The sequence below is a fragment of the Dermacentor silvarum genome, chromosome 3 (assembly GCF_013339745.2).
Source record: "Dermacentor silvarum isolate Dsil-2018 chromosome 3, BIME_Dsil_1.4, whole genome shotgun sequence".
Classification (NCBI taxonomy): domain Eukaryota; kingdom Metazoa; phylum Arthropoda; class Arachnida; order Ixodida; family Ixodidae; genus Dermacentor; species Dermacentor silvarum.
In genome coordinates this window covers 20,324,953-20,337,732 of record NC_051156.1, presented here as the reverse complement: position 1 = coordinate 20,337,732, position 12,780 = coordinate 20,324,953, and the positions used below count along the sequence as shown (strand labels likewise).

General features: G+C 44.3%; 1 protein-coding gene across 1 annotated transcript in view; it reads left to right on the top strand.

Annotated features, from left to right (window-relative positions):
• The window catches only part of LOC119445366 (myeloid leukemia factor 2), a 40,936-nt gene extending 37,818 nt beyond the window's left edge, over positions 1-3,118 (top strand). Inside the window, exon 6 of the mRNA XM_037709673.2 lies at positions 2,824-3,118. Within this exon, the coding sequence (XP_037565601.1) occupies positions 2,824-2,893 (70 nt within the window). The 3' untranslated portion in view covers positions 2,894-3,118. The remainder of the gene's footprint in view (positions 1-2,823) is intronic.
• The last annotated feature ends 9,662 nt before the right edge of the window (positions 3,119-12,780 follow it).

Genomic DNA, 12,780 nt, shown 5'->3' with positions numbered 1-12,780 from the left:
AACTATAGGGTCAGCTTACATTTGAGGATTTTTAAAAACGCGCCAGTTTTTAACTGGAACTGATAAATATAGTGCATAGTGAGCGCCATCTAGAAAATGTCAGTATCGCAGCCGCTACTAGCTGCACCAGTAGCCAACTGAAGTACACGAGCGACGTCACCATTTTGACCTGTGTCGTATTGGTGTAGTGTAGTATCGGTGCTCGGCGTGGCGTTTTCATAATGGCACCAAACAGGCGATGCCAATATAGTGCCGCTTTGTAACGAATAGTTGTGCTAGCCGTAGAGGCATCGTCAAATGTTCAAGCCAGGCAGCACTTCGGCATCGATAAGAAAAACGTCCATCGTTGGAGGGGGCCACGGGAGATGCTTTTTGCGTGCACCGCAACGAGGATGGCAAACCTTGATTGTGCGCTCCTTCAAAAAGGGCAGCATCTCTAATGCGCTGGATGGTACTGAAAATAGTTGAAGACGACAACGACAAGGAAGATAGCGACGAGGCTAGCACCGATGGTGACGTAGAATGAGCTCGGCATGTTCTTATTTAATAAATGCTGTTTCCTTTTGTGAATGCTGTCCTCGCTTTTTTGTTCGGCCTATATTCGAGGTAAGTTTTTTTTTTTTTTCTGGCTTCGGACTTTTGGGGGGTCAGCTTAGAATCGGAGTTGGCTTAGATTCGAGTAAATATAGTACTTATTGATTGTAACACGCGTAGTTTTCATGATTTTCGGTGCTTGAACTCAACCCTCGCGTCGCAGTCGAATAACAGCAAAATTGGCCATTTTAAAACAAATGCTCTAAATCCTGCGATTTCTAGCACTACGTTGGCAACCTGTAACTTTGTCTCGATCCAATCCATATTCAAGTTGACCAAATTCGGAACTTCTTTTTGATTGGAATCGACGCTGTTTTCGCTGTGCTTGTGCCTGGTTACGATGCCACAATACCCTACGGCCTTTTGCGTTTCGACTTCATACATTTGCGACGTTATGGCGACGCAGCGCATTCAGTATGACGGCCACTTTGAGAAACGGGCAATTTTGATGGTCGAGGAGCTGGGAAAGTCTGCTGTGGCTCGGGTGTATTGACGTCAACGTGTCGACGATTTGCGGATGGCAGGACCAGCGGCAGGCCCTCGTTAAGTGCGAGGCCAGTTGGATAGGCTCTGTGGAACCTGAAGTGGCCTGATACTGACCCCGAATGAAATGTTTACGCGGTCTTTTAAGAAGTACATAACCTCAAACAAACTCGACGGCACGGAAGATGACTTGATTCTCGGGCGATCACTTCTTGAGATAGCTTCGGTTTCGCGAGTCTTTGCTCGTTTCGGCACCGAACCCCTCGAAGTATACGGCGGACAGCGCTCTTGGCACCGATAGCGTACTTAAGACAGCGCCAGAAACACTTGGTGGGGACGCTTTCAGTGTTGAGTCACGTAAAATTTAGCTTAAGTGAAACTATCTACGAAAGTGACCGCCCGAGAATACCGCCCAAGGAAAGCTCCGTCTCCTCTTCAGACGACGGTGATAAGTGGAGAGACAAGTTTCTTAATTGCGATTCCTTGAACAAAGGTGCCATTTCTTTTTCCGTTCATCTCGCATTACATTCGCGGTTTTATTTTTGTTTCGTGTGACTGGAAAGTTGCCCCTCGCGTTACATTCGGGTGAATACGCTACTGCACACTCCTCCGTTTTCAGCCAGCTGCAGTGTGCTCACTGCGCCAGCCTGCGTCTGCTTAGGGCACCCTTTGGAGACAAGTGGTTCATTTGACTTTACATGAATGATCGTGGTGAGGGAAGATGGTTGTGGGTGGTTTAAAAAGGTCGTGCAGAGATGTGTGATTGTATAGCTTATGGAAGAGTAAAAGGAGCAATTTCACGATGGTTTGATAAAACTTCTCTACGGCAAATAATCTGAAAAGATGAAATGGACAGCATGATTTTGAAGTGATTCAATGTCATTTATGCTTGGTCAGGACCCCAGATAGCAGAAGCATATTCAATTTTAGGATGAGTAAGTGTAATGTACGCAGGTTTACGTAAGTGCTTTAGGTTTCACTTAAGCGTATCGAGTCAGCGGTTAACTCAAGATTATGTTAACTCTTTCCTAACCACTAGAAATGTGCTCGTTTTCTGTGCTTTTATGTTTTAAGATGTTATTTAAAGTCGTATTAGTTTAGACATATACTGCGATATATTAAATTGTATCCTCGTCATAAAATAACTCTACCTAGTGCTTCTTTCCCATATGCAAAGAGTTGATTGTTAAAGGGGGGCTTACCCTGGAGCGACTGTGCAGCAATACTCTATGCAGTTGGATCACATGACTGCATTGTTCTCTGGCACTTTGTGGTAGCGCATGCACGGTGTGCAAATGCTCATAACCAGAATTTATTTTGCAAGGCCCTTAGATAAAGCCACAGAATGATAAGTGTTGAGGCACGGAAGGTGCTGTGTGCACATTAGCAGTAAGAAGGCAAAGAATGCAATGAAGCCAAAAATTAGTCAGTGGAACAAGAATGTGGAAAGCAAAAGATTTCTTTGTCATGAAGTCCTTGTTTATAAACATGCTCCTGCAGTCCCAGATATTTTTAAAACTAAATTTGGGTTTCTTTTGTGCTTGGGGACACTTGCCCTTGATAAAATTGCACCTAGATCACATTGTCTCGCTAAAAGCATTAGGGGGGAGACGTGTGCTGCTCAACTGACTGACTTCTGTGATGTAACACCTGCTCAACACTTTACATATGTCTTGGGCAAACGTGATGAACGTTTGTTGCAACATTATGGGCTGTCCTAATTGTTGCTGCTGCTGTTATGTGCAGTGCCCAGCAGCCACAGCATCGGCCTAAACGGAGGGCCAAGCAGCGACCACGCCACGAGACCAGCATGTAAGGCTGCTTGCAAGGGGTGCTGTGGGCATTCACAATGGCAGTCTTCCCTTGGCTGGCACACAAGTTGTGCACCGAAAGACTAGTTCCTTCCTGTCAACCCAGAAAGCATTAATCTTCTCTCTGCATTATATATGCAGCCATTGGCATGAATAGCCAAATTGTCAGCATGCACATTACACTGGTTGTAAACTGGCACACAAGCTAATAAAGTTGTGGTCTTTTTTTTACCGTGGCATTTTCTATGTGAGCAAGCTGGAAACTGCGGATGCTCTCAGCTCACTGTAAATTAGGAAAACCATACAGAAACAGTTTGCTGTTATCTTCTGCAAGTGCATCAAAAGCAGGGTGCTGCCTTTCATCTGTGAAGTTGAAACCGCATTGAGCAGACGTAGAGTCATCAGCCAGTCGGGTGCGAAATTACCTGTGATAAGCAGGGCAACAGAGGAAGGATGCCGTTCTTGCACGATTCCATGACATGGGTTCACATTTTCTCAAACACTTGTGAGTCTTTTCACAACATTGCCCAATTAGCTGCAGGGGTGGAACAGCTGCGCCAGATTGTGCTAAGAGCAGTCCTCTGTCGCATCCTGCTCCTGAAACAGCATTTTAGTGTTAATTGTGCCTAGCCTGTGCCAAAAAAAGCGTAAGAATGACGACCTCATTCCGTTGATGCCGCCTCACTGGTAAAATCCTGGAAGTCAATAGAGTGGTCATAGCCATCTTTCCTTTATTCTCTCTTTTGTTGCATTCCGCTTCAGCATGCGTTGCAATGTACTGCCGCTGTGTGGTTATAGGCTCCGTACAGTCGAGTTTGCGGCTGCTCTGGCGCCATCTGGCGCAGCGACGCAACAGTGTTGGGAAGTGGGCGCCGCAGCTCGGCCGGCTCGATGAGTATTCTTTCCCGCGCGCTACATTTCGTCTCAGCCACGGTTGAAGCCGTTTTGCTTTGTTCACCAGCCTCCTTATTTTTTTTTATACGTCTTGCGACGGTGCAATGGCATGCGCTTCATCGGCAAGCGTCGGAGGTCAAAAAAAAAAAAAAAAAGGCAAGTGGAACCGGCGATACTGCTGTGTAAAGGGCTGTCACAACCACGAAGGCCAGCCCGGGATAAAGTTGTACAGGTTTCCTGGCAAGTCTTATGAGATCGAACGGCGAAAGAAATGGATCGCAGCTGTGAGGAGAGTAAAGTAAGTCAGCTTCTTTGATATTTGTGAGAAGGTTTTGTTCTGTAAAGCGTGCTACACATGCGCGTTTCACAGCTCGTTGTGCGACGCCAGCGGCCATGGCCAGCTGCTGAACACTTAAAAGAAATTTGTCACGACTTTGCTGATTTGACAACTGCTTGCCGTTGTCTTAGCACTCGGTATGATCAGCATAGCCCTGGCATGTGCGATGAGCAACATTTTATGCCAAGGAAGCCTATTTTGTGCTGGCGAGCACTAATTCGACAATCCTCGTTTTGGCCGCTGGCGCTTGAGAGGCGCGGTTTCACATGGTGCGATTTTTCTTGTGATATACATTTGCGATGTATCATTGTAAAAGCAAAGCGCGTATGCAAGGAAAGGAATTCGCAAGCGAAACTGTATCTTGTGAAAGGGGCCTAATGAGCCTCGATCATTGTACATGATGAAAAACGAACATTCGCGTCATGTAAATTAAGATCGCCTAGTTAATAAATCTCGTTTATCAGCGCAGCAGGTGGCTCCGACTGAGTCCCAAACGAGGATAGCATGGTCACTGCCACACGATCCAACAATCCGAATCGTTTAGCTCACTCGACATGACTGTGCTGACGACAGCCTACGAGTGAGCGTGTAGCTGCACGCGGTCCAGATCGAGCTGTATGACAATCTAAAGTAACAGTGTGACAGGGGCATCAAATGATAGGCCGCGGCGTACAACGCGCCGGAGCGAAATGAGGCATGCATTGCCAACAGAGGCGTCGATTAAAAATCGGTCAACTACAACGTTTTCAGGGTGCCAGTTTAGTGACTTCAATTTTAGTATAACACTAAGCTTTACTCACGTGAAGGATGACGTCGTATACTTGCTTTTCCTGTTGCGAACGGCACTTCGCGTGAACGTCCACGCCGTCCACTTCTTTCACACAAGCAACATGCGAAGCAGCGTAGAGCTTGTCTCCGCTGGTTAACGCTGCACCGTGAAAGTAATCGTCTATTCCTTTAATAGGCCTGAACCCCGCAAAAACTATTTGTGCCATCACAGAGGGCCACGCTTGTACTTTCACGTACACGCACGCACAAAAAAAAAAGAAGGCGGATCGCGGATATACGTGCGGCTTTCGGAGGCGTGTATACGTAGTTCCGAAATCTCGCTGTCTTCCCCCCTTCCCAGTTTCGCGCCGCCCGCCACATGAGACGCTGAGCATCGCGCCACCGCTGCTGCGCAGCAGCGCCGCCTGTTCACTGTACGGAGCCTATTAGTGCTGTTTGGTGCCGCAGTTGGGTACTCTTCATAGTAACGTGGCATGGAGCTCGCTCAAGGAGGTTGCCGGGTGAAATAGACGCCTCGGGTAATAACCGGCCGCACATTGTTTAGCATAGTCGTTGACGCGGTGCCACTTTATATAAATACCTCGTAACATGCGTACTCAACTGCTGACACATAATTCACATATTAGGGGAACTTGCAACCAAGCACGATAGGAAGAGTAGATTCCATGGTTGTAATTTAAACAGCATTCACACAAGACATATGAAAAACTTTAAATGATAAGGAGTGGTCGAACAAGTAATGTCGCTTTAAGCCAATGTTTCAACAAGAAGACTTACCTTCGTCAGGGCAGCAACTGCTTTCCTTAGCATCGTTTTATGTGCGCATAGCTCATTCACCCCCACCCTCAATGAGGGAGGAGAATAGGCCAAGATATGCTTCCTATGCAGTCCTGGTTTACCCACGGCTGCTCCAGCAGGCAGATGCATAGTGATGCTGGTGCTCACCATTTCTTTCACACGGTGACGATGGCAGAGAGTTTTAACATGTGGAAACACACTCTACGTCTAAATAAAGGATGCTTCACAGATAAGTCCAAAGTGAGTGAACGTCATGTTGAGGACGACGATCAATATTTTAAAACAATATTCTTGAAAATAAAGATACATTGATCGCGGCGAAATATGGATGCTAGATTCCAGCGCGATTCCAGACCCAATTTTCGTCGGTCTTCACGAACACATCTCGAAGCCGAGAAATGTGATGCAAAAGCGAAGTTTACCAATAGGAGCTCGAGTGGCGGCAACAGCAGAAGCTTGCAGTGATGCGCTTCAGGTTCAAAGCAATTGTGCTTGGAATATTATTGTGCTTGCCTTCGAAACATGCGCTACTGATTGTGTTTTCAACAAGCTCACGACCATGGCTTTGCATTCTGTACTCTGAAAGCTTGAATTTATCGAGGACGACTCCACAGAGCAGCGATATGTGGAACATTTTACATGATGCATCTTTTGAGTTATGGAAACTGTTGTCCTTGGAAGGTTATTACACCTAATTATTTACTGCATGAAAGGCTGCAACAAAATCCACAAGATGCTGCTTCTGGCGGCTGTACTACCTTCAAAGGCATTGGTGCACCTTACAAGCTCGAGCTACGCCTGAAACGTTCTGAATACCGCTGCTTATACACAAGCGCTCGTTGTATTTAATGCGCATATGAAGAATAAGCTGCCGGAAAAGAAAACTGAGTAGGGCGATGCAGCGCTTTTAATTTCAAAAAGTTGATGGGAAAGCAGAATCACCGCACATGACCACTCATTTGCATCGAACAGCTTCAGCCTTGAGACACCAGCTGCACATGTCTTTCGAGGTTGGTAGGGGTATTTTCTTTTCGCATCAACCTTGGTACAGTAAAAGCTCGCTAATTCGCACCTCATTAATTCGAACTTTTGTATAATTCAAACTGACTGTCGGGGTCCGGCCACGGAGCGTAGGCGTCTATAGGTAAACCAACTCATTCCGCACACGCATCAATAATTCAAACTTCGTGCTGCCATGCAGTGATAGTTCATACTGCAGCTGCAAAATCTTTCTTGGCGTAACAATAGCGTGCGCTCCAATTGGTTCTTGAACGAACCTAAAAGCGGTTGCATAAAAGAATACACCCCAAGGTCTGGAACTGACAGCCGTAATTTGCTTCACACTGGGGACACCACGTCATAAGAGGGGCAGTAGGAGTACGCAATCAGGAATTTGTTCTTTTTATTAATATATGCAGCATTCTTAATAAACTGGGCTCTCTTGCATCCACAGTTGATACATGTAAAGCTGACCTAATTGTGTTAACCAAAACCTGGCATTTCCGATCACGAATTACTTTTAACCTTCCAAAATTTTTCTTTTTACCACTGTAATCGGACCACAAGCAAGGGTGGTGGTGTATTTGTCGCTGTATGCAAGAATATCTCGTCGCAATTTATTCAAATGTCCACTAGCTTAGAGTTCACTGACCTCCAGCGGAGCAGACACCCCCCCGTCGTCCAGACCCCTTCCATGAAAAGAGGAACCTGCCATGACAAGTCAACCTGCTAACACACGGCGCTGCCTCAAACTCCTCCACCAACTATCAGTAGTGCATTATATTTCTTTTCAATTCCACACCCCTGCCCCTAACACACTCTCGCTCGTTACCTCACCCACCAGCCTTACCTTCTCTCCCCTTTAGAAGAACCCTACCTATATATACGTACTGGTGCCAAGGAGAGCATATGTCGCCTCGAAGAAAAGTCCACTTGTCGAAACGTTGGCTCCTGCTCTCACCTTGTTCTCATGTTACTCATCATCTTGAATCGCCATCTCCCGCATTCCCCTTGTTTTCCCTGGATCACTAGCTTAGAGATATTTTGGGCAATTCCTCAGTTCACGAATAAAAAAATAATTGGCGGCATCTGTTATAGCGCACCTGATTGCTCGTGCAGATTTATTGATATCTCCACGACATCACTAACTTTGTTTCGTTACGCCACCCAGCCTTGCCTTTGTTTTTGCTAGGTGATTTTAATATTCCAAACATTTTCTGGAAATTCGATCCCCCATTTCTACAGCCATTTTCAACCTTAGCCAAGAGATTCCTTGATTACTGCTCAGTCTTTTCACTTACGAAGATAATAAGAGAGCCTACAAGGACAGCTTTATGTAGCACTAACATTCTCGACCTGTTGCTGACATCTCATCCTAACCTCGTATCAGATATCGCGTACATGCCTGCTTTAAGTGATCAGAGCTTACTATCGTTTAAGATTAATCTCCGGTTTTCCAAAGCTGAAATCTAAAGCCTTTCGCAACTTCAAGAAAGCTAACTTTGATGCACATTTCTTGACACATTTTTGAAAGAGTTCGACAAGCGAGATGTTCAAACGAATTGGAACATGTTCCTCTCTAAGGTTAATGAGCTCACAAACAGATACATCCCCTTACGCACAGTCACTTCTAATCACAACGAGCCATGGTACAACACCCATATTAAACGTCTCTCAAACAAGAAGAGACGTCTGTACAGATCAGCCAAAACAAGTTCGAATGCCACGCGCTGGAGAGCTTATAAAGGTGCTTCAGAGCAATGCGCAAGTGCGCAGGCAGGCGGGGAACATATGCGTTGTGTTTTGACTATGTTTAACTGCCTCCCACTTTCCTCTTATTTTATAAATGTTCAAATCAATCAATTGGAAGTCCGAGATAAATCTTGTTACATGACACTTCGTTCAGTCGCTCAAGACTCCAATAAACATACCCGGTGTTCTGCTTAGATAAGTGCAACGTAGTGGATATCCAGGCTGCGCGTGTTCAAAATTGCTCAGCCCAACGCTTCTGTGCATTACAGTTTCTCCCACTATTTCTGAACGTGTGTCTTACTTATTTTTTAAAAATTGAACTACCTGGACTTTGTAGTTATTCGGCGTGCTTTCTTTGCGTCATTTAAGAATGAAAGCACGTGAAACAAAAAAACGAACACACTCGTCCGAGAGCACAACAGGGTTGTGATGCGGATACAAATTGCTCGATGTCTAAAATCTTTTAAAAACAGCTTGAATGGGCTGAAGGGGTTCTAATACATCAGTGTAAATAAGCTATTCCAGCAACGTAGTAAGATGTAAATTAAAAATTAACACATTTACACAGCAGTGCTCTTGCTAACAAAATGAAAATTTATATAGTACATCGTGCAGCAAACACAAAAAAAAGCAGTATTAAGTAATGAAAAAGAAAAAAAACTGGTACCCAGCAGCAACAAAATAACATCGGTTAACTAGATCACAATATAGCTTCAAAAGAGCAATTTCACAGCAGGAGAGAGAACACCCCTAAGCAATGTGCATATCAATTCCAACTTTGGTGAAGACCCGCTAGATTACAAGAAAAAAACAAACAATTAAACACCCTTGTGGCGCCGGCTGGTGATTCTAAACGCTGGAAATAACAAAATGTTAACAAGGAGATATATGGGAAAAGAATAACGAAAACAAATAGAAGAGAGGAGAGAACTGCAAAAATAGAGGACGCAGTGGGCATGTCAATCACTGTCAATTTTGGCCATACAGTACAGCAGGTTTCACAAACGCAGATATTAACACTATTCACTACACTACCTAGGGCACAGACGTCGCCTTGGACAGCATCCTATGGACTGTCTTTCAAAGTGATGACAGGGACAGATGATTTGCGCGAAGGTTTCGGCACAACCACAGATGTCAGTGCCTGTGCCGCGACAGTCCAAGACAAAACATCAACATCAGCAGCCACTGCAGGACGAAGGCCTCTCCCTGCAATCTCCAATTAGCCTGTCTTGCACTAGCGTATTTCAACTTGCGCCTGCAAATTTCTTAACTTCATCATCCCATCTGGCTTCCCTTCTCTTGGTTATCCATCCTACGCATTACATGGCCTGCCCAGCTCCATTTCTTCCGCTTAATGTCAACTAGAATATTGACTATCCCCGTTTGTTTTCCGATTCACACCTCTCTTTTCCCGTCTCTTAACGTTAGTCCTAAGATTTTTCGTTCCATCGTTATGTGCGTTCCTTAACTTGTTCTCGAGCTTCTTTGTTAACCTCCAAGTTTCTGCCCCGTATGTTAGCACCGGTAGAATGCAATGATTTTACACTTTTCTTTTCAACGACAGTCGTCAGCTCCCAGTCAGAATTTGGCAATGCCTGCGGTATGCACCCCAAGCCAATTTTATTCTTCTGTAAATTTCCTTCTCATGATCCTTCCTCTCTGAGTAATTGACCTAGATAAACGTACTCCTTTACATACTATAGAGGCCGACTGGCGATCCTGGTTTCCTGTTCCCTTGCCAGGCTATTGAACATTATCTTTGTCTTCTGCATATTTATCTTCAACCCAATTCTTACACTTTCTCGATTAAGGTCCTCAATCATTTACTGTAATTCGTCTCCATTGTTGCTGAATAGGATAATGTCATCTGCAAACCGAAGGTTGCTGAGATATTTGCCGTTGATCCTCACTCCTAAGCCTTCCCAGTCTAAGAGCTTGAATACTTCTTCTAAGCATGCAGTGAATAGCATTGGAGAGATTGTGTCTCCTTGCCTGACCCCTTTCTTGATAGGTAACTTTCTACTTTTCTTGTGGAGAACCAAGATAGCTGTGGAATCCTTCTAGATGTTTGCTAAGATATTCACGTATGCCTCCTGTACTCCTTGATTACGCAATGCCTCTATGACTGCTGGTATCTCTACTGAATCAAATGCCTTTTCATAATCTATGAAAGCCATATAGAGAGGTTGATTGTATTCCGCAGATTTCTCGATTACCTGATTGATGACATGGATATGATCCATCGTAGAATATCCCTTCCTTAAGTCAGCCTGTTCTTTTGGTTGGCTGAAGTCAAGTGTTGCCCTGATTTTATTGAAAATTATCTTGGTGAATACTTTATATAATACTGAAAGCAAGCTAATGGGTCTGTAATTCTTCAATTCTTTAACGTCTCCCTTCTTATGGATAAGTAAAATGTTGCCGTTCTTCAAGCTCTCTGGTGCACTTGAAGTTGTGAGGCATTGTGTATAAAGGGTCGCAAGTTTTTCAATTATGATATCTCCTGCATCCTTGATTAAATCGACTGTTATTCCATCTTCTCCAGCAGCTTTTCCCCTGAACATGTCTTTCACGGCCCTTCTAACTTCATCGCTAGTTATACAAGGGGCCTCTGTATCCGGTTCATCACTCTTTCGAATGAAAGTAGCTTGGCTATTTTGGGTACTGTACAGGTCAGTATAGAATTCTTCCGCTGCTTTTACTATGTCATCAATATTGCTGATGATATTACCATGCTTATCTTTCAGTGCATACATCTTGCCTTGTCCTATGCCAAGCTTTCTTCTTACTGACTTAATGCTGCGTCCATATTTTATGGCTTCCTCAATATTTTCCACGTTACAATTTCGATTATCCATTACTTTCTTCTTGTTGATCAGTTTTGACAGTTCAGCGAATTCTATCTGATCTCTTGAGTTGGACATTTTCATGTTTTGTCATTTCTTATTATTAGGTCCTTTTTTTCTTGGGCGAGCTTTCGTACTGGTTGCCTTGGTGCCTTACCTCCTACTTCAATTGCTGCTTCTGCGATCAACCTAGTTACGGTTTCATTCATTACCTCTATGTTGTCTTTCTCTTCCTTTTCTAAAGCTGCATATTTGTTTGCGAGCACCAGCCTGAATTGGTCTGCTTTTACCCTTACTACCTCTAGGTTGGCCTGTTTCCTCTTGACTAATTTGACTTGTTCTCTCTTCAAATTGAGAGAAATCCTAGACCTCACTAACTTATGGTCACTGCATTTTACCTTACCTAACACTTCTACATCCTGCACTATGCTTGGATCGGCAGAGAGTATGAAATCTATTTAATTCCTTGTTTCTCCATTAGGGCTTTTCCAGGTCCACTTCCTGAAGAAGGTATTCATTATTCGGAGCCTATTCCTTTCTGTGAATTCTACTAACATCTCTCCTCTTGCATTCCTAGAATCGATGCCGTAGTTGCCAATTGCTTGCTCACCAACCTGCTTTTTGCCCACTTTTGCATTGAAGTCGCCCATGACTACAGTATACTGAGTCTGCACCTTTCTCATTGCTAATTCAATATCTTTATAAAACTGTTCTATTTCTTCATCATCGTGATTAGAGGTTGGGGCGTAGGCTTGTACTACCTTCATGTTGTACCTCCTATTCAGCTTTAATACGACGACTGCTACTCGATCATTAATGCTGTAGAATTCATCAATGTTGCCCGCTATGTTGTTATGGACTACAAATCCTACCCCGGATTCTCTCTTTACTGGAAGACCTCTGTAGCAGAGGACGTGGCCATTAGTCAGCACTGTGTAAGCCTCACCAGTTCTAACCTCACTAAGGCCAATAATGTCCCACCAATGCCTGATAATTCTTCGAATAGTCCTGCCATAGCCTCCTATATACTTCATGCCTGCCCATCGGCGCCAAGAACGCAGGAAACCGGTCGTCGCGCCTAGTGCCGTCACTCACCACTAGTTGGCGGTGCTACCCCAGAATAGAAATACAGGACGCTCTACGGCGGTGCGCGCTGTAGCATAACTATATATCACGCTATATTTTATTACCGGTGCCGATTCTATTGTTTTACAACATCTGCGGGAGTTTTAACACCGACACAGAAGCGTACAGGCCGCTGCGCATTGCTTCTTCCAAAATAAAAGAACGATAAAAGGAAAACCACAACTCTTATCTGTACTAGTATGAAGCTATTTTCCTTCTGCTTAATATTACATATGTTTTGTATGTCAGTTTGTGAAAAAAAAATAATGTCGGCTCTAATAACTGCACAACAAAAACTTTTATTGCCATCATTTGGATTTAAAGTTTTTGGAGCTTTCGTGACAGGGGC